Raw genomic sequence first — 20,199 nt, forward strand, 5'->3', positions numbered from 1 at the left:
ATTGTTGAGGGTGGCTACTTAGGGTATCATGGCTTTGATTCAATGGGAAGAATATTTTCTCTAAAATGGACAAATTATTAATTTCAAGACCTTTCCTATGAGTTTTATTTTGGTAAGTGTTGCTCACGATCTGCTTCTCTTCTCTCTTAGACCTTCTCTCACCATGCCCCATAGGAATCTGACAGGAAGCTGCAACGTTAATTGTGGCTGTAAAATACATGAGTATGAGCCAGTCTGTGGATCAGATGGAATTACATACTTTAACCCTTGTCTGGCTGGCTGTGTTAATAGTGGTAATCTTAGCACTGGGGTGAGTATATTTCACAAGTTCCTCTTCTGTTAGTCCAACATCCTGTGACAAGGATGTGATGAAATTCATATGCTGCCACAATGACTTCAGTCTTTCTTTTCAAGAGGCTCCAAGTAACCTACAAAATAACTCTGACGAAAACCTCAAGGAAAGAAAGTTATGTATTGCTATTATTTTTTTTTTCCAGGGATGACGGGAACATTTGGGTGCAGGGATTTGGTTCCATATCAGCATTCTCCTACTTTATATTCTGCGCCAACTCAGTGAAACTTGATAAGGTTGAGCTCTAGGCCTGCCATTTGTTTCTCTGACAGGGCCCTTGTGATGGATTTGAAGGTCAAGATGACCATATTTGGTGCTGATAGAAGAGAATAGGAAAGTACCTCCCCTGACTGGAGTCTGTGAAGATGGGCGATGGCCATTTTTCATACAGTATCAGTTCAGTTCTGGCTTAAAAAAAACTTTCAAAGTAAAGATATTTCTGACAGTTCAAGAATAGGCTATTTTGAGAATTCCCTTTCCTGCAAATTATAAATGGGCCGTAATACTGTGGGAGAAGGTTTTCATATTCTACTCAGTTTCTTTCTTTTTTCTTTCTTTCCTTTTTTTTTTGAGATGGAGTTTCGCTCTTGTTGCCCAGGCTGGAGTGCAATGGCACGATCTCAGCTTACTGCAACCTCCGTCTCCCAGGTTCAAGTGATCCTCCTGCCTCAGCCTCCCTAGTAGCTGGGATTACAGGCATGTGCCACCATGCCCGGCTAATTTTGTATTTTTAGTGGAGACGGGGTGTCTCCATGTTGGTCAGGCTGGTCTTGAACTCCCAGCCTCAGGTGATCCGCCTGCCTCGGCCTCCCAAAGTGCTGGGATTACAGTCTTGAGCCACCGCACCTGGCCTCTACTCAGTTTCTTATTGAGCCCGGTTTGATTCTTTGTGAAGAACAGGCTGTAGGAAGTTGCTTTCACTAAAAGGTTAAAGTGCATGTGCTTGTTCTGTGCAGGTGATAAGGGATTATACCATCCACTGAATGTTTTGGGGATATTGTTTTTGATGTCTGAGTTTTAAACTGCAATGACAAATTGAGAATTCCTGTTGTTTGTTCCCCATCGTATAACTGGTGAGCTCCACTGTGTCGCCATGTTGAAAGGGTGAGATCTGTTCTCCTGGTGGCTAAGTCCTTCCTTGAGAGTGAGTGCTCATCCTTTAAAAAATGCCAGCAGTCTTTTGAGCATGACAGCCAAACAGTGCCCCGTCTCCATACTTATTCTTACCACTGCTTCAGGTATTCAAGGTTGCAATGAAGGTCAGCTCAGCTGATGTCCATTTAGCGTGACTCTGTCAGAGTCCAGGAGCAGTACTGGGTGGGGGCTGTGGTAGTCAAGTTCCATCCATGGAGCTGGTTGCTCTTCTGTAGGGAGTAGGGCACCGGCTAATTATAGGGACTAAAAAGATGTTTAAAATGGAAGCACCAGAATGTACATTAACTTAGCCACTGTGGAAAGCAGTTCGGAGATTTCTCAAAGAACTTAAAACGACCACTCAACCCAGCAATCTCATTCCTGGATATGTATCCAAAAGAAAACAAATCATTCTACCAGAAAGACACATGCACTTGTATGTTTATCACAACACTATACACAAGACTAAAGACATGGAATTGAGCTAGGTGCTCATCAGTGATGAATTTGATAAAGAAAATGTGATAATATACACCATGGAGTACTGCACAGCCATAAAAGAGAATAAAATCATGACCTTGGCAGCAACATGGATGCAGCTGGAGGCCATTATCCTAAGTGAATTAATGCAGGAACAGAAAACCAAACATTACATGTTCTCACTTATAAGTGGGAGCTAAACATTGGGTACTCACGGACACAAAGACGGAAACAATAGACACTGGAGACTTACTAGAGGGGGAGGTGGGGAGGGAGGTGTGAAAAACTACCTGTTGGGAACTATGCTCACGACTTGGGTGATGGGATCATCTGTACACCAAACCTCAGCATCACGCAGTAGACCCATGTAACAAACCTGCCCATGTACCCCCTGAATCTAAAATAAAAGTTGAAAAAGAAAAGAAAATGGAACACCAATGAGGTGTTTACTATTATTGGTGCTGAAGTCGTCACGGTTGCATTATGAATTCTCTGCATTTAATAGATGTTTACTTTAGGGCCCTCTGTGTGCCCAGAGTTGTGCTAGGTGCTCTGTGAGCACAAAGAAAAATAAGGTTTGGTTCTGGTGTTTGAAGGGCTTCTCTAATTGGAGAGCCCAAGAGTTAACAGCAATTGAGGCAGAATATAATGATGACAAAAATGAGTCTGCGGAATGTGAATGGTATTGAATGTTGAAAGCTTCTTAGGAAAGTTTAGGTTTAAACAATTTTGACCAGCAGACTTTGGTTCTGTTAGACACACACTTGAGATCCTTACTGTTATCAATGAGGAAGTTACTTTCAATGAAATATTTTGTGTTTTAAAAAATATTCGAGCTATTTTAGAGTACTTTTACTTAATTTTGTCTTAATATTCCTATGCCCCAGTTAGCTTTTGAGGGGCACACAACTGCTCTTTATTTTGCTCACTTAGATACGGAATTATACAGAATGCACCTGTGTCCAAAGTCGACAAGTGATCACTCCGCCCACCGTGGGACAGCGCAGTCAGCTCCGTGTGGTTATTGTCAAGACTTATCTCAATGAGAACGGCTATGCTGTGTCTGGGAAATGTAAACGGACCTGCAATACCCTTATCCCATTCTTAGTTTTTCTTTTCATAGTCACCTTCATCACAGCTTGTGCCCAACCATCGGCCATCATAGTAACACTTAGGTGAGAAGAGCATTCAACTTCCGGGGTGTTTTGTACTTAGAATTTCCAGAGCACATAATCCAGGAGAAGGAGCTTATGTGGTAAATCATGGAGCAAAGCAAAATTAGCATGTGCAGGAGGGTGCTCAGATATTTGCCTGGTGAACTTAAGAGGGATTTTTCCCTTTTGGGAAGGGAAAGGAAGGTTGTAACATTCCATACTTTGGAAGGTTCTTTTATTCAGTTGGGTTATATTCTTAATGTATAATGAAACTTCTTTGATGTTTTTGATTCCTGAAGTCTCTGCCCTGTGAGGTTCAACTTCAGCAGTTGAAAGTCATCACTCTGTTAGCTATGAGAAGCTGGACCCCAGAGGAGGGCAGGAAGTAATTTGGGAAAGTTGCTAAATCGTGCATACAGCAAAGGCTATTATCTTCAACCTTTTAGATAGTTACTACCTTTGGGATCAGTGGTGCTTTATGCTGGGCTTGCAATTTGAAATGCTGAGTTCATTAATTTTACTATCATACAAAATTTCAGAGTTGAGTCAAGAAAAGGGCATATTAGGGAATGTGATTTCTCTCTCTCTCTTTTTTTTTTTTTTTTTAGTTTTTCAGGCTGTGCTTTCTTTGCCATGTCTTGTTTGGATTTTTTGTTGATAAGAGAACACGGAAGCTACTTTTGTCCTATTAAAAATGTTGGCACTGATGTTCCTGAACCAAAATGAGAGTTGGGCTGCTATTTTTTGCAGTGCAATAACAAGAGATCCAGATGAACTGGGGAGAAAGAGAGTTTTTATTTCTGTAACCAGTTACAGGGAGAAGACCTGGAAATTATCACCAGACCAACTCAAAATTACAAAGTTTATTAGAGCTTATATACATTGTAAGCTATCTGTGCATGTGTAAGTGTGCATTCATCTAAAGACATAAATGATTAATTTCTTTTAACCTATAACAAAGGTCTGAATCTTGAAGACCTTCTTCTGGAGCCTCAGTAAGTTTACTTAATCTAAATGGGTCCAGGTGCTGGGGTGATTACCCTTATCTTATCTCCTGCTAAATCATGGAGGTTTGAGGAGTTCCTTCAGATCCCCAATAAACTTGTTTGTGGAGGCCTAGGGAGTTTTTGCAGACCCCCAATAAAACTTGTTTAATCCTAAATGGATCCTCTTAAGAATTCCTTCATTGTTTTTTCATGCTTTAAGTCCCAGGAAAGACCTAGGCAAAAGTCTTGGTGGGCTTTTGTTACATTCCAGCATTTGTATAAGGGCACTGGCTTTTAATATTTAACTTAACCACTCAGCCAGTACTGAAACAGTTGTTATGGAGGCCTGCCACACTGATACATTCACATTGGTGTGTTGATATTTGCAGTAAGGACTGCAGTGGACAGAGGAACTGGGCAGCGTGGTGAAGCCAGAAGAGCACACCCATGGGTCTGGGCAGCTTCAGGGGGATTAGGGGGGTGGAGGGCAGGGAAGGAGTGAAGAAAGGGAGTCAGTTCTTACTCTTCCTCCAGGCTCCTCAGATGCCACAATGCTGGACACCTTGCAGGAAGCGCCTGCTGAGATGTCATTGGTTAGCAAGGGCAGTGGGCTGCACCAGGCGTATTCTGGCTTCTTTCCCACTGGGAAAGAATCAGGCATTTCCAAGCAAAGCTGTTCCTTGACAGCCAGATAGTGGTGCATGAAAGGCCCACTGGTTTGTTTACTCATTTCTTCCAACAGCAGATATTTATGGAATAACAACCTGGGTGCAGCACTTTGCAAATTGCTATGAGAAATAAAGAAATTAGGGAAAAGGTGACAAGGGCACTGGTCTTGGGAAAGTTCCCATTATACACCGTACTCTCATGGGTATTCGATGGAGAGGATAAGGTACTGCAGCATTTAAAAAGACATATGAATCATTCATAAATTTACTCAAATAATCTCATTCTTTGCACTTTAATTCCTCAAGAGATATTAAATAACCCATAGGCTACTTTTTCCTTTAGTGTTCATACATGGCAAATAGCCAGCTGGCTTCTAACCTAAAATTTCAGAAAAGGAACCCTTTAATCTTTGCTAATTACAAAACCGGTAGACTCCAATCTTCCTGCCACATGGGAATAACTTGGAGTGTAACTTTTTAAAAAAGAAAAAAAGACGTGGTTGGAGGGCTTATGCTTCCTCTGATGTATACTTTTATTCTTTACTTTTATTCTTTACTCTTTTTTCTTCCTGTTTTGGAAGAATTGTTGGAGTAATTTTCAATGTACACATCTACCACTCTGGAAGATGCAGGCACCCAGGCAAAAAAACAAAAACGAAAACAAAAAAACCCCGCAGTATTTAGGATGAAATTCTATTAAAAAAAAAAAAATGGATCTGATTTTGGAAGCTCAGTTAGAGGCATTTCAGCTTCTTCAGCCAAGAGCCTTTAACCTTCCACCAGTATTTATGTAGAAACAGTTAGAGTTAGTCAGAGTTTCTTTGGTGTCTGCGTTGGGAAGATCTTTATTCAGTGATGTAGCCACCAGCAATCTTATGTGGCTATTGTTAGTAAATAATAGTGAGTTAAATATTTTGGCATGGTATCTCTTTAGTCCCTGGCTCTGCACAAAGCCGACTTGATTTGACATTCATTTTCTTGGGGCTACTATTTACAAAACATTGCCTTCTTTCCCTTCACTGCAGGTCCGTAGAAGATGAGGAGAGGCCTTTCGCGCTGGGAATGCAGTTTGTTTTGTTGCGAACACTTGGTACGTCCCTGAATTTCCAAGTGTGCCTCTTAGTTCCTCTTTGCAGATGGCAAATTTTCACTGTCCTTTAAAAATGGCAAGTCACGTCATTTATTACCATGAGTAAGATTTTACCGGTTAGTGGTGAGGGTACAACTTCCTTGTTTTCTGATTTGAACTAGAAGCTGACAGGTTCTGTTGTTTGATGAAACAAAACAAAACCAACGTTAGGTTAGTTTCTTTTCCATCATGAACATAAACTTGGACAAAATTCCCCAGCGTTTTGCACAGTAAGAAATAGGAAATCAAGCAATTTGTCAAGGATTTGTAATCCTAGCATTCTGACCCCTTTATGCCTTTTTACTATGAAAGCAATAGAAATCGGTCTTTATTTGCGAAGTTTTCAATTCCTTACTTCTTTATAGTAATTTTATTGGACTAAACAAAGAGTATACCTATCATGTTTTCTGAGAAAAATAAAAAACTTTAGAAAGGAAAAGAAAGGTGCCCAAAGTGACATATAGGGACTGCCTTGTAAGTCTTTACTTATCAAAAAGAGAAGCTCAGTAGTGCTGTGTCCATGTGACAAACCACAGAGTACATTTGTGCAGGAGGAATATAGGTCTTCTTTTTACAAACACCACAGCACTCTGTGAGTTCTTGAGACAATGGGAAATAAGCATGTGAAATACAATGTTCCTTTGATCAGTTTCAATGTATTTTTAATTGATATCCTTGTCTTCAAGCTTATTTTTCCTTTTATAATTTCTTTTTCTTAAGTGGCAGTCTGTCATTTTCTTCAGCTGTTATTTTCTCCTCAGTAATCAGTGTTATTGTCTACAAGACAAAAAAATTGTTTTTTGATTCAAATTTCTTATTTCAGTTTTGAAGAGGTAATGTTTAAAAAGGGCATCTTCTGACCCCCTAAAGCACTAATCCCCTGGCATTCTCCATTTGTCATATGTTGTGGTTGATGGCCCAGTCCAAAAATGAGCTCTTTTCAATAAGCCCCAGGAGGAAGATGCTTCTAGTTCCATGTAATGAGTGGCTTGTTTTTGTTTTTGTTTGGTACTAATAAGACTTTGAGGGTACCATTTTTAAAAAAGCATGCTGTTTAAAGGAAATCCTGACACACTTAGATATAGTGAAAAAGTCTGCTTTAAGCTGGGTGCAGTGGCTCATGCTTTAATCCCTGAACTTTGGGAGGCCGAGGCGGGTGGATCATCTGAGGTCAGGAGTTCGAGGCCAGTCTGGCCAACATGATGAAACTCTATCTCTACTAAAAATACAAAGACATTAGCTGGGTGTGGTGGTGCATGCCTGTAATCCCAACTATTCAGGAGGCTGAGGCAGGAGAGTTGCTTGAACCTGGGAGGCAGAGGTTGCAATGAGCGGAGATAGAGCCACTGCACACCAGCCTGGGCAACAAGAGCAAAACTCTGTCTAAAAGAAAAAAAAAAAAAAAAAAAGAAAAAATCTGTCTTGTAGTTCTTGTTAGAAGTTAAACAGTATTATTTAGAAATAAGGAGATTTGTTAACCAAAGGGGTAATTGAATAAGAAAAGACATATATATAAAAAAAAAAATTTTTTTTTTTTTTTTTTTGAGACAGAGTCTTGCTCTGTTGCCCAGGCTGGAGGGCAGTGGCACAATCTCAGCTCACTGCAACCTCTGCCTCTAGGGTTCAAGTGTTTCTCCTGCCTCAGCCTCCCAAGTAACTGGGATTACAGGCATTTGCCACCATGCTTGGCTAATTTTTGCATTTTTTTCTTTTACTTTTTCTTTTTTTTACTAGAGATGGGGTTTCACCATGTTGGCCAGGCTGGTCTTCAGCTCTTGACCTCAGGTGATCCACCCGCTTTGGCTTCCCAAAGTTCTGGGATTACAGATGTGAGCCACCATGCCCGGCCAGAAAAAGGTAATTTCTTTTTTTTGCTTTGCCCCTCTCTGATGCCATAGAGTTGGGGTCATTCGATACGATTTAGAGGTAAAGGTGAGTCCACACATGTATGCCACAGCATCAAGAATAAGTGGAGGGAGAACATTGCAGGCATTTATTATTTAATTCAACTTTATTTTAACTTCTATGGATTGTGAAAAAGTCTAGTTGGGCCAACAAGCCAATTTTCATTTCCCCCCAAATTCCGAAGCAGAAAAAGAGTTAAAAAAAAAACTTTAATAATATTAAAATTAAACCAATAGACTTTATTTTAAATAAAAACAACTTATTTAAAATGTATCACTCACAGCTTCCTGGATTATCAGCCCACCTATCCTCTCTGCCTTCCTTTCTGTCTTCCTGGCTCCCTTCCTCCTTTCTCTCTTTTATTCCTTCCTCCCTCCTCTCTCCCATCGCTATCTTCTGTAAATATTTTTTGAGGTCTTTGGGATGCAAAGAATAAAAGGCATGGTCTCTGCTTTGAAGAAGCTTATGGAGTGACAGATTTGCAAACATTTACAATACTATGTGATAGTTAATAAGATGGAGGTAGATACAAAATGCAGTGAGAATATGATGGCATCTGAGTAAGTCAGGAATTTAAAGGGAGCATAGATATTTGCAAGGTGAATGAGTTTGGGGAACATTTTGGCAAAGGGAGTGGCATGTGGTGAAGGAGTCTACGTACTAGGTAGACTTTTTTTTCTCATTGGATTAAGGAAATGTCTATATCATAGCCCAGACGACGAAGCTACTATTCATCTCAGATGTTTCATAAACTTCAAAGATGAAATTTATGCCATAATAAAGTACCTTTATATATATAATTTCTTGGATTTATAAGTGCTTTTATAAAGTTGCCATTTTATGTGGTGTTTGACTCACAAGAGATGCTGCTTTTCTCGTACTCTTCCTGCATCCAAAGACTAGCGCCTAACCCACAAGAACTAAGTGTATTGAATTTCGGTGGGTAATAAAGGGTTCTAGTGTAGCCTGTTGAATACTTAATGACAAAATCCAATTTTTAGGTTTAAAACGATTCTCTAATTGTATTTTTAGCAATATCCCTGTTTTCAGTTTTATTGAGGTATAATTGACAAATAAAATTGTATCTACTTATAGTGTGCAACATGTTGATTTGATCGTAAAAAGCAACAGCGCATTCTGGGTGGCAAACTCGATTTTAAGTGTTTATCATATAGCGAATGCTTTTATGATAAATATATTGTGATAAAATGTGATTGTGTCTTTAAAAAAATCTGGTAACATAAGAAAATCCCTCCCTTCAACTGGTTTTAGAGCACACCAGTACCTTGCTAATTTACAAATCTGTTCTCCCTTGTAAGACGTGCTAAGTCTTCGTATTTTCTTCTTCCCCTCTCTAGCATACATTCCTACTCCAATCTACTTTGGAGCAGTCATTGACACCACCTGCATGCTCTGGCAACAGGAGTGTGGCGTGCAGGGTTCTTGCTGGGAGTACAACGTGACGTCGTTTCGTTTTGTGTATTTTGGTTTGGCGGCCGGCCTCAAATTCGTTGGCTTTATTTTTATTTTTCTGGCCTGGTACTCCATAAAATACAAGGAGGATGGACTCCAGAGGCGGAGGTGGAGAGAATTCCCCGTGAGCACCGTGAGTGAGAGAGTGGGCCACCCCGACAGTGCCCGGACTAGATCTTGCCCAGCTTTCAGCACCCAGGGAGAATTCCACGAAGAGACTGGTCTGCAAAAAGGGATCCAGTGCGCAGCACAGACCTACCCGGGGCCCTTCCCAGAAGCAATAAGTTCCTCTGCGGACCCGGGGCTGGAAGAGAGCCCAGCTGCCCTGGAGCCGCCCTCCTGAAGCTTGAAAATGGAAGAATTTAGTTTTGTTGGTTGAGTTGAAAATGGCGACTTGAGAAACAACCGTGCCTTCTTTTCTTTATTTCTTTTTTTAACCTCTACAGACACAATCCTCAAACCAACAAAACTCAGTATACACAGCCGCTATTCATTGAGGGCTGGATACCTCAACAAGACTGAGAGCCTTTCCCCGCTTCTCTCCAAGAAGGAGACGTTCAGCTAGATTTGTTCCCATTTCCGTTGTGTTAATTTAAAGCTCATGCTCCCCTACGGTATAGGCTGAGGTACACGGTTAGCAAAATCATGGGAAGGGGAATGGCGGTGCATATCATTAACTAACACTCCAAACAAAGGTGAGCTTGCCCAGGACTTGGCATTTCCAAATCAAAGTTTTTAGATATGAACACCTACTGTGAGTTCTGCTACAAAGCACAAATGACTTTGTCTCAACTATGCAATTTGATTGGAAAAATGTATGTGCAGCATGTTACGTTTACTTTCACAGAATAAAGCAGATATGTTTCCGAACTTTCCATCCAGTACTGTTAAGAGCATTTTAAGCCATAGCAGAGTTATAAATCAGGTAGAATTTGTCAAATGCTTCAAAGGAACCATAGGCATAGTGTGATAGAAGGAACAGCTACTTCAGGTCAGAGGACACATTCTCTTTTAGTCTGCCTGCCCCATCCTAAGATAAAGAGGCTGCTGAATCATAAATCTGATAGCTTAAATATCAACTCCAGTATTCTTTCGTAAGGGGCTTTAAAACTAGTGTGCTAAACAATATGGCTAGAAACTGTAATTTGAAATGCACAATAAGGAAAGAAAATGACAGCTTTCTCATCCAAGAAAATTGTTGCAGAAATTTTCTTTAGCTCTACGGGTCCTCAAAGTCACTGGGAAAAGTCCCACCTGAGTATTTTAGTTCTATCTTGAAAGCACTGGCAAATCTGTGTGGTTTTCTTTTTTTCTGGACGGAAAATTGCTGTGGTTGTTCCTGAAAATGAGTACTTATATCAAGAAATCTGTGCCTGGGATATGAAAATCACTTTGAATACAGGAGGAGGGAGATCTGTGTTCTGGAATAGAATACGATCTTAAGTAATTGTTGAAAATTATGTAAAATAAACCAGTCCATCCTATTGAACCCTACCTTATCAGAGTTGGAATCGTTTTACACTATCCTTTGATTCCCTCTTACTGTAAGTTTCTGGCAGTGATTCTGAGAGAAGATTTTTCTGTTCCTAAATGCACCTTGGGTTCATTATCCATCATTCTTTTCAGTACCTCCCAGCACATCACTTTGACGTAAGCATCATACAGAATGCTTTCTACATGGCTCTTAAGATAGATGCTTCCTGACGCCGCTAACGAATTGATAGCAAGTTAGCTCATGGGTTCTGGCTGCAAGGTAGTGTAAGGGCCAAATGCTGATATAATTGTGAACTTTTTCTGCCAAGGAGCCTATGGTCATGGAGGGCTAATTAGGGAAATGTTTTTCTCTTCTGGTTTACCCTTATCCCCAGAAGAGATGTGATTGACAGACTGTTCCATGACTCAGGCTTCTGCTCTCCATCCTTGCTTGACTGCACAGGTGGAATTGTGCAAATACTCCTGAGCATAAGGCTGTTTCCCTCTCTTCCTAGGAATGACATTGGTCAAGTTGTTCTCTTGGTTGTGTGCAGTTTGCGTTAACACTATTAGACTGAACAATGTCTACAAGGGGTGGAGCTAGTGGTCTCAGGGGCTAAGGACTTCCCTCTGGCTGTTGGGCTTGGCTCTCGGGGAAGTGAGGATTCTTGCTTGGTTAAGACTGTAATTGCACTGGTAATTGTCAAACTCTGGCCAATGTGGCATATATTGGAAGTATGCAAAAAATCTTGCTGATTCAGAAAACCTTGCTGATTGACCTAGTGTCTCCTCTGGGGCCTCACGGTTCCCCTTTACCCTCTGTGGGAGGGCTTTGATCCTTTAAAGGAGAAAGTTTCCTTTGGTGTGGGAGTTAAATATATGTAGGTTGGAGAGGTGTGGTGTTTTCTTAATTTTCCTCTGATCATTAAGATACTGCATTGAGAGAATGTTGGTGGGATTGGCACTTTTTCTGGTAGCTAAGATTGCTGGACTCAGCACGGGGTAGTTAGAGAGCTCCCTTACTCCCTTTGCTGCCTTGAACAGTCATCCAGTTCGGCGATCACTGACCAGGTGCCAGGTATCTTCAGGTGTCATTTTACCTGACTGCCATCTGCCACTCCATAACATCCTTTGAGATGATTAGGCCAGAACTCAAAGAAATGTGCACCACAGTGTTAATATTGTACTTGCTCAAGTATCTGCTCCTTGTTAAGAGCAGGTATTTCATTCATGTGTTGTTGGTGAATGTAGACTAAGTAGTAAAAATCATGAGAAAATAAAGCTTTGGAATATGTACCAATTAAGTGTTGTTCACGAAATACTTGGGGCTATGGTAGCATCATTGGAATATTGCATAGCCAACTGAAGTGACTATTTTGTAGATGATACCATTTAATTGTATATATAGGGTCTCATATGTTTCTTAATAAATTACTCACATTACTTTATAGTCACAGCTCCTATTAGAAGTTTTAATGAAGACTCTCCATGACCTTAGGCTTCGAATTACTTGTTTTGGAAAAGGTCATCTTGTTCCTTTATAAACTGTAAATTCATATATTATTTAGCTTTAATATGCAAATACAATATCCTTGAGTTCATCCTATTAATTTAGAAACTCCCAGGAGGTAAGATGGGTGGTTGGGGCACATTCTTTGGTTATTTTCATTAGCATTAGGTCCTTATTCTTTATAGGCGGATTTAATTCTTGAAAATATTCAAAAGTAATTCAGAATCAAGGTGTTGGAGATGGAGAGAAAGGAGGAACAGAGAGGAAACAATTTAGCATTTGTTGAGTGTTGACAATTTGTAGAGCATTTTGTCAAGCACTTAATATATATCATCATTCATTTTGATCCTCTTAATTACCTTGCAAAGATTTGATTCTTTTTTTTTTTTTTTTTTTTTTGAGACAGAATCTTGCTCTGTCACCCAGGCTGGAGTGCAGTGGCATAATCTCGGCTCACTGCAACTTCCGCTTCCTGGGTTCAAGTGAGTCTCCTGTTTCAGCCTCCTGAGGAACTGGGATTACAGGTGTGTGCCACCATACCCAGCTATTTTTTTTGTGTTTTTAGTAGAGAGAGAGTTTCAGCATGTTGACCAGGCTGGTCTTGAACTCCTGACCTCAAGTGATCCACCCGTCTCGGCCTCCCAAAGTGCTGGGATTACAGGCATAAGCCACATGCCCGGCTGATTTTATTATTTTTTAAAAAACGTAAAAGAACTCATTTAGGTTTGTACAGAATGGCAAAGTCAGGATTCAGACATAGATTTCTCTCACTCCATTATTCATTTTTTACACTACACAATGCATACAATAGCTTTTGGTTAACAAAGGCAAGGTGTGACTATAAAATCGTGAGGTTAAAGCATTTCAATTTTTTGATATTTTACCGTTTCTGAAGAGTAGAGAGGTTTTTTTGTGTAAATAAAAAAAAAGCTGTGGAAACATCTGTAGGAAATATCACGATTTAATGTTTAACTAGATTTTCAAGGTAAATTTAAATTTACATTTATTTAGCTAAATGTTATATTAAAGTTATTTGTCATAACATACCTCAAATATTTATTTATAGTTCGTATTTAATACAGAACAAATCCAGTCTTCGTGTTAACATCAGGTCTCAGCAGAGTTCTGAAATGAAACATTATGAAGAAAGGTAGTTTAGATTTGTTGAATCTGAGCTTTAGGGATTTCAGGTGTATGTTTTTTTTTTTTTAAATTTTCCTTGTTCAGAATATTAACATTTCCATTAGTTTTTTGATGAATATGAGTTTTAAGATTCCTAATAAGGGTTTTAAATGAACACACACAAAATACATATCAAACCACTGATCCCGACTGTTCCCTTTAGTCACTGTGACATTGTTACCTTTAGTTGCATGCATTTGGAAATGTCAACCTTCAGAGAAGGGGGAGTTACCTGGAGTAAGGCCTCATGGATGTCATGGCAGTCCTCCATGTTCACCAACCACCAAGAAAATTCTTCTTCGGTCCACAATTCCAGCTTCGTTCTTTGGTGGACTTGGAGCCAGAAAGTTTCTTTTTGGCCCTGTTTTGTAGAAACCGTGCATTTACCACGGAGAAGCTTTAGAGTTTGGATGGAGCTGAAGCATTGGTGGGAATTCCCTAGTGCACCCAGGAGCAGAAGGCAAGCCCAAGCCTCGAGTGGTAGCCAATTATATTTTGCGATTGTGTATGTACTTAAAACATCAGAGATGGCACAGCACATGAACATAATGATCGATGTGTAGGTGCATACTGAGTATTCTAAGTAGCAGATAGAAGCCAAAATACTGTATAATCCCAGAACTGCCTAAACTGCAGGTTTGCTAGTTCTCTGTCATACAGACCAGTAGGTAGCCTTTGCACACATTTGTGTTTTCTCTTCCACAGTAAGAGAGTGCCGTGGCTGGCAGGCACAGGTAGTTACCTCGTGCACTTTATCGTTTTGTCTTTTTCTCTTCTTCATCTTTAGGGATGCTGCTGGCTGTATCTGTCCCAAACTTGTTGTTGCATTAGAATCAGATCTGTGTGTGTTTGAGGAGGTTTTATTTTAAAGACTTCATTTTTACGCAGCTCTAGGAAGGGTCAAATATGACAAAAACAAAAACAAAAAGCAAAAGAAACAAAACCCTCCCTAGGTGTTTGCTTTTGCAACATTAAAAAAATGCTTTGGTGCTAAAAAGTGTTTAATGATGCATGTTCACCATTAAAAAGCGCCACTGAATTCACAGCATTTCACTGCTAAGGGGCTGCATGTACTTTTTCTTTGGAAATCTGAAGAATTTTCCAGAAAACAAGCATCCATTACTCTTATTTCAACAGTTACTCCATGAACTCTATGCTGCAAAAACGAAGTGTGTAAGGGGGAATACTTTTCTATGGAATACTCAGTGCTTTTGATATTTATTTTAGCAAGAATAATCAGATGCTAAAAATAATTTCAGAGAGAGGTAGAAAAAATATTTCAGATAATCTTTTCTTATATCTTCTCCAAAAAGCTTACACCCATGTAAGGTATTTTTAACACTGGGGTTTTGAAGGTGTTATCTTTTCTGGTATCCTATCATTACATGTTAAAATTGAAGGAGAAAATATTATTGAAAACTAAAGTAATTGCAGGAACACATTAAACCAAAGGGGTGAATAAAAGAGGTTTAAAGTTTCCATCTAGAAATGAAAAATAAGAATCATTGGCAAGACTAGTACCAATTACTGGCAATTGGTAATTGATCATTGGTAAGAGTAGTACCAAATAATGGGCATTTTTCTTAAAATACATACCTCTACCCCAAACCCCAAATGTTAATTTAGAATCATGAAACAGGCAGGTCAGGCTCTGACCCTTTTGTTTAAGGAAATGTAATACTGTGTCAACTAAACTGGCATTAGGTTCTTAGTGGAGCGTGTGTTCTCTGTGTGTGTGTGTATGTTTTGTGTAGAAGTGTGTTTGTGATGAAAGGCTGTTTTGCATTGTTGCCTAAAGAAGTTTGATTTTGTGATTTTTAAAATGATATTTATTTGGAGACTTCTTAGGGTAATTTAAAAGATGTATAATTTCCATATGTTTAATGAAATCTATTGTCGATGTACTAATAAATCTTGGTTTACAGCATCTTGAATACTTGATTATTGAAAATTAAGAAAAAAGTTAAAAATGAATAAAGTGTGTTGGACTGAAACGAAATTGTTTCTAGAACTTTGTTGTTTGAAGAGATGAAGCATTGAGATTGATGCAATAGTCCACCCCGCCTACAAAATTAACTCCGTACCTAACTGTTAACTCTACCTTGAAGCAGAATGTTCTATGTGTAAAGTTGTAGGAGTATAGTTTTAAGAGCCATAGCATATTTTTTTAAATTGAGTCTCCAAAGGTAATAATTTTAAGTAATTCATCACTTATGTATTCAAAACAGACTTTCGGAACACAGAGCTATGTACCTTGAATGTGATTTGTTAAATTATACTTAAATAACATATTAACCCTCAAATCTCAATGGCTTCATAACACATGGGTTTGTTTCTCATTCACTTACATATCTATTAAGGCTCTGTTCCACACAGTCTTTCAGGGATCCAGGCTGACAGAGGCTCCACCATCTTGAAGTGACACCATCTGGAACTTCCAGGGTTAATCTTGGTTGCTGGGGCAAGGAAAGGAAATGCCCAGAGAATGGCAAAAGAGCTTTTCTTTTTCTCAGCCTGGAAGTGCCATATGTCTATTCTCCCCTTTCGTTGGCCCTAACTAGTCTCATGGCTCTGCCTAACAGCCTGAGATCCTGAAAATACAGAGGAGTAAATGGTAATTCAGTGGGTATAATTCTTTGCCACATGATTGACTTTGATAGGTTAAGAATAATTTCCAAAGAAGTCCAACTCCTTATTCCAAAAACTGGAATAATTTCCAAAGGTGTGAATATCAAAACTTGGTCAACAAAGCACTGAAAAGCTCCCTTCCTCCTATCTCCTAGTTTGCTACTGAATAGCAAACTAATCATTCATTGCTGAAGTGGCCCAGAAGCCACTGCTCTGAGACAAGAGTAAGAAACCTGCACACATACTCCTGAACTTAAAAGTTAAGTTAAAAAGAAGAAGAACTTGAGCTCAGACCCACTTAGGGAGAAAAAACCCCCTGGATCTGGAGGCCTCTCCTGACTAGCAGTGGAGTTTTCTAAACACAGTGGCATCTAAAACTTTGGGGTGAGAGGTGGAAGGAGGTAAGGGAGTCATAACTCACGGAATGAAGCATAAGGTGGGTGTATTTAGAATCCTGCCTTGACCACTTTGTAGGTGGGAAGCAGCGTAACTGATTTCCACTTTTCATTCCCTCATCCCACTGCTCACCTAAAGGGCAGCAGTGGTCTAAGCTACATGAGTTATTGGGGGAGGGGATATAGGTGTTAGTGCTGACTTCCCCCCATGGCTTTCTGCATTCACCAAGGCAGCCTTTTAGGCAAAGAGCAAGTAGTAACCCCTGCCTGAATCTACCATCTTCTGCTCAATTATGTGTGCGTAAGTTAGGCAAAAGGATTTCTGCTAAATTTCTTAAATTTCCCACACTTTCAGCATATAGGTAGATCTGTGTTCGGTATTGGGCTTTTTAAACAGGCACATTAGAAAACGTTTCTTTTTAAGAAATGAGGAGAGGGAAAGGTTTTGAACATGGTCACTTGTCTTCCTTGCTTTAGCACCAGACTTGGTACACAATCTTGGTGTTTTAAGAGCAGTTAAAAAGCATACAGTTCCACTCTTCTTTGCAAAATTGCCAGCTAGGCAGAGATGGCCTCTGTTGCTTTAATGTATGGGAGCTAAAAAACATTTTTAATTGCACAAAGACTTTGGAAAGCAGGGAGATCGATATTCAGTGCTCACTTTCGAATTGAAACGTCAAAGTTTGAGGCAGTTCCAATTTAAAATACAAACATAAATCAGAAGTAAGCAAAAACTGTTCTTTCGCCTGCTGGAATGGCTAAGATCCTAAGCACTGAAGAAAGGGTAAGCCTGCCATCGTGGATCAAGTTGTTCTAGCTGTGTTCTTGTCAACATGGTAGCGCTGCTGCTTTAGAAATCAAAGTAGCCGCTTTGCAGGGGTAGGTCCTGGAGCCTAAGCAAAGATGTCTTTAGTTGAACTAGACTGCCACCTAGTGGTCATTTTGGAAAACACACGCTAATCTCGTGTCTTCTGGTTCCTGGGCTTGACGGGGTGATGCTCTTAGTGATGGGGAAACAGATGATGGGGGCAGGGTCGGTCCATGACCCCTCTCCTGCTGAAACTTACTAGAGGTTGGGTTGGTTCCTCTCCAGTTCTGAGTCATCCGCCCTGTTGGGGCTGGAAAGTGGGGAAACGTCGGGGAAGGAATGGGGAGGTCGGTGGTGGATGCAGATTCAGGACCTGAGTCTCGGAAGAAGGCCCACTGATGTGAGGACATTTAGAAAGAAAGCAATACCTTCGCCAGCTGAAGAGTGAGGTAGTGCGGATTCCTTTGTCCCCATCTTTCTGTAGTGCTTCCCCCAACATGAGGGGTCAGGGATTCTGTAGTCTCAACAGAGAAAATTTGATTTTTAAAAGTCATTCTCTCTACTTACTTCACACAGCAGTGGGGTCACTACAAGACCCAAGGTACTGTGCTGGCAACGTGCTCAGTGTCAACAGCACCACTGAGGGAAAGGTGAGTTAACTAGACCACAACCAACGATGGTCACATGAGGGTCAGTTTCTTGGTCAGCAGTGGGGAAGGGGGAGGTGGTAAGTGTGGCCAGTGATTGTTCTTCCATTGGCCGCACACTTGGTACAACATCAGCATTTTCTTACTGGGGGGAGAGTGTCAAGTAGGGGAGATAGTAGTTCCAGGGGTCGGCGAGTCCAGGAAAGTGTACACAAAAGGAAAAGCTAAATTTCGAACTGATATGGGAATTAAAGGATGGACAAGATTTCTCCAGGTTGAGGTGGGGCTAGGGGTAGATATTATAAACAGGAGGGGAGATGAGAAGTGAAAGTTCTGGCCTGGGAAGGCGGCGCTAACCCAGGAGCAGCTGAGAGACAGGTGAGGCCGGGCGGGAGCCGCAGCAGGAGCGGGGGTGGGAGCAGGAGCTGAGTGGGAGGCTGGGGCTTCTTGTGGCTTAGAGTCCAGAACACGGGGGCATTGGGAAGCACTGAAGGCTTCTGAGAGGAGGCTGAGATCTGAGCCAAGGCGGTGGAAGACTCCCCAGGCAGTGAGTGTGGGAACGTGCCGGGAGCTGGGAGAGGCAGGAGGTGGGAAAGGGGCTTGGGGACTATCGCAGCTTTCACAGCAGCTTCTATGAACCCTGGGGGCGTAAAAGCCCCAGCTGGTAGGGCATAGTCAGGTATTAATTGCCCTAATGATTACTTACTTTAATTATCAACTGAAGATCTTGGTTTTCTGTTAAATACATTTCAGAAATATCAGGCAGAATTGGACTAATTTGGGGAATGGAGGGTTTTAAAAGAGCTCTGAAAAATAAGTATTTAAAATACTTTTTAAAAAAAGCCAACATATTGAGATATATTTGGCAAAGGGATAGAATATAAAGTATTCCTTCCTTGTCTCTGAAGCAAAGAACTGCACATGCTGCCGATCACAGGTTTGTTTGGTTATTTTTTAAAGGCAGGGAGGGTCTCAGAAATCATCTCATTTGGGTAGGGACCATTGGTTTTCGTCTCGCACGCCAATGCTTATTCAACAGCAGAGCTGGCTGGAGAAGTAGTTGGCTGTGTTGAGAAGGCCTGTAAGGCCACAAATGCTCTAGCTTAGTGGATGAGCATCCCATTGGATTAGCAATGTCTTCCTGGGGATATTTTGGGAAAAGAAGTCACACATGCTATGTATTTGCCATCCTTGACCCAAATGTCTTATTTTGCAGTCGAGAAAGCTGTTTTAGAGAGGTTTGTGTGACTTTTCCAAGCTAACAGAAACAGTAAAAAATAACATTTGAAGTTAACTTGGGTCTTGCTGAGTTTCATGTTCACAGTTCTTTCCACTAGTCCTTGCAGATGGGGCCCCACGATGCCCTCTTTTCCCCGTTCTGGTAAGTGTGTGTGTGTGTGGGGGGGGATAGGGGGCGGGTGCATGCTTGTGTGCCTCACACACACTGGTATATATGCATATGAGTTTAAATGGAGAAAATGGAGAGGCCTGGCCTCTGAGAGATCTCTTCCTCTTTTACGTCTAGGGAAGTCACTCGGCTCTTCTGAGCCTCAGCTTCCTTGCAGATCAAATGAGGCTAGGTGGGCAGCCAATCTCTAAGGGCCTTTCAAGATCCGATAAACAGCTCTGGGAGACACGCAGTCTCTCTCATGTTCTTGCCACGTAGTAGGTACTCCATACGCAGCTTTTGAATGGAAAATGAATTTTTCTCCAGGATGGTAATATTTGACTCAGGTACATTTTACAGAAGGGAACAAGGAGCAAGGCACCAAGACGCACCTTTGGACCACAATGCTATTATCTTAGGCTCTGTTCTCTTGATGAAAACTTGGTTTCCTTTATTATCCAAGGGTTGGATTGGTAGGTCCCCGACCCTGTGCTTTCTTTTTTCTTCTTCTTCTTTTTTTGTAACCTTCTGATCTCTGGACATTTCACAGATTTTTAGCCCCTCAACCTGAAGGCTAAATTTCTTCAGGAGATTTGGAACAGATAGAAGGAAGCATATGGAATTTGTGTATCAGAAAACTTGAGATCTTGAAAGGTGTTTAAGTATCCACCCAAGTTCATGGATCCTGAAGAACCCACACGGCCTTCGGTGAGTCTGTTCCCTTGGTTTTGAAAAATTCCATTTTACTGCCCAGAATCATTTTTGGTTCTGCCTGGACCTAATTTGCAGGGCCCCTGTGGAAAATGAAAATGTAGGGCCTCTTGTTAAAAAATTATTAAGAATTTCAAGGTGGTGACATCAGAGCATTAAACCAAGTGCTGGGCCTTT

At 40.7% G+C, this 20,199-nt stretch overlaps 1 protein-coding gene across 2 annotated transcripts in view; it reads left to right on the forward strand.

Annotated features, from left to right (window-relative positions):
* The window catches only part of SLCO5A1 (solute carrier organic anion transporter family member 5A1), a 159,784-nt gene extending 144,344 nt beyond the window's left edge, over nt 1-15,440 (forward strand). For both annotated transcript variants that reach the window (XM_050801551.1, XM_050801552.1), the window contains 4 exons: nt 151-310; nt 2,900-3,141; nt 5,800-5,864; nt 9,167-15,440. In XM_050801551.1, the coding sequence (XP_050657508.1) occupies nt 151-310; nt 2,900-3,141; nt 5,800-5,864; nt 9,167-9,624 (925 nt within the window). In that variant the 3' untranslated portion in view covers nt 9,625-15,440. The remainder of the gene's footprint in view (nt 1-150; nt 311-2,899; nt 3,142-5,799; nt 5,865-9,166) is intronic.
* Nucleotides 15,441-20,199: the final 4,759 nt, after the last annotated feature.

Source organism: Macaca thibetana, chromosome 8, assembly GCF_024542745.1.
Source record: "Macaca thibetana thibetana isolate TM-01 chromosome 8, ASM2454274v1, whole genome shotgun sequence".
NCBI classification, from domain to species: domain Eukaryota; kingdom Metazoa; phylum Chordata; class Mammalia; order Primates; family Cercopithecidae; genus Macaca; species Macaca thibetana.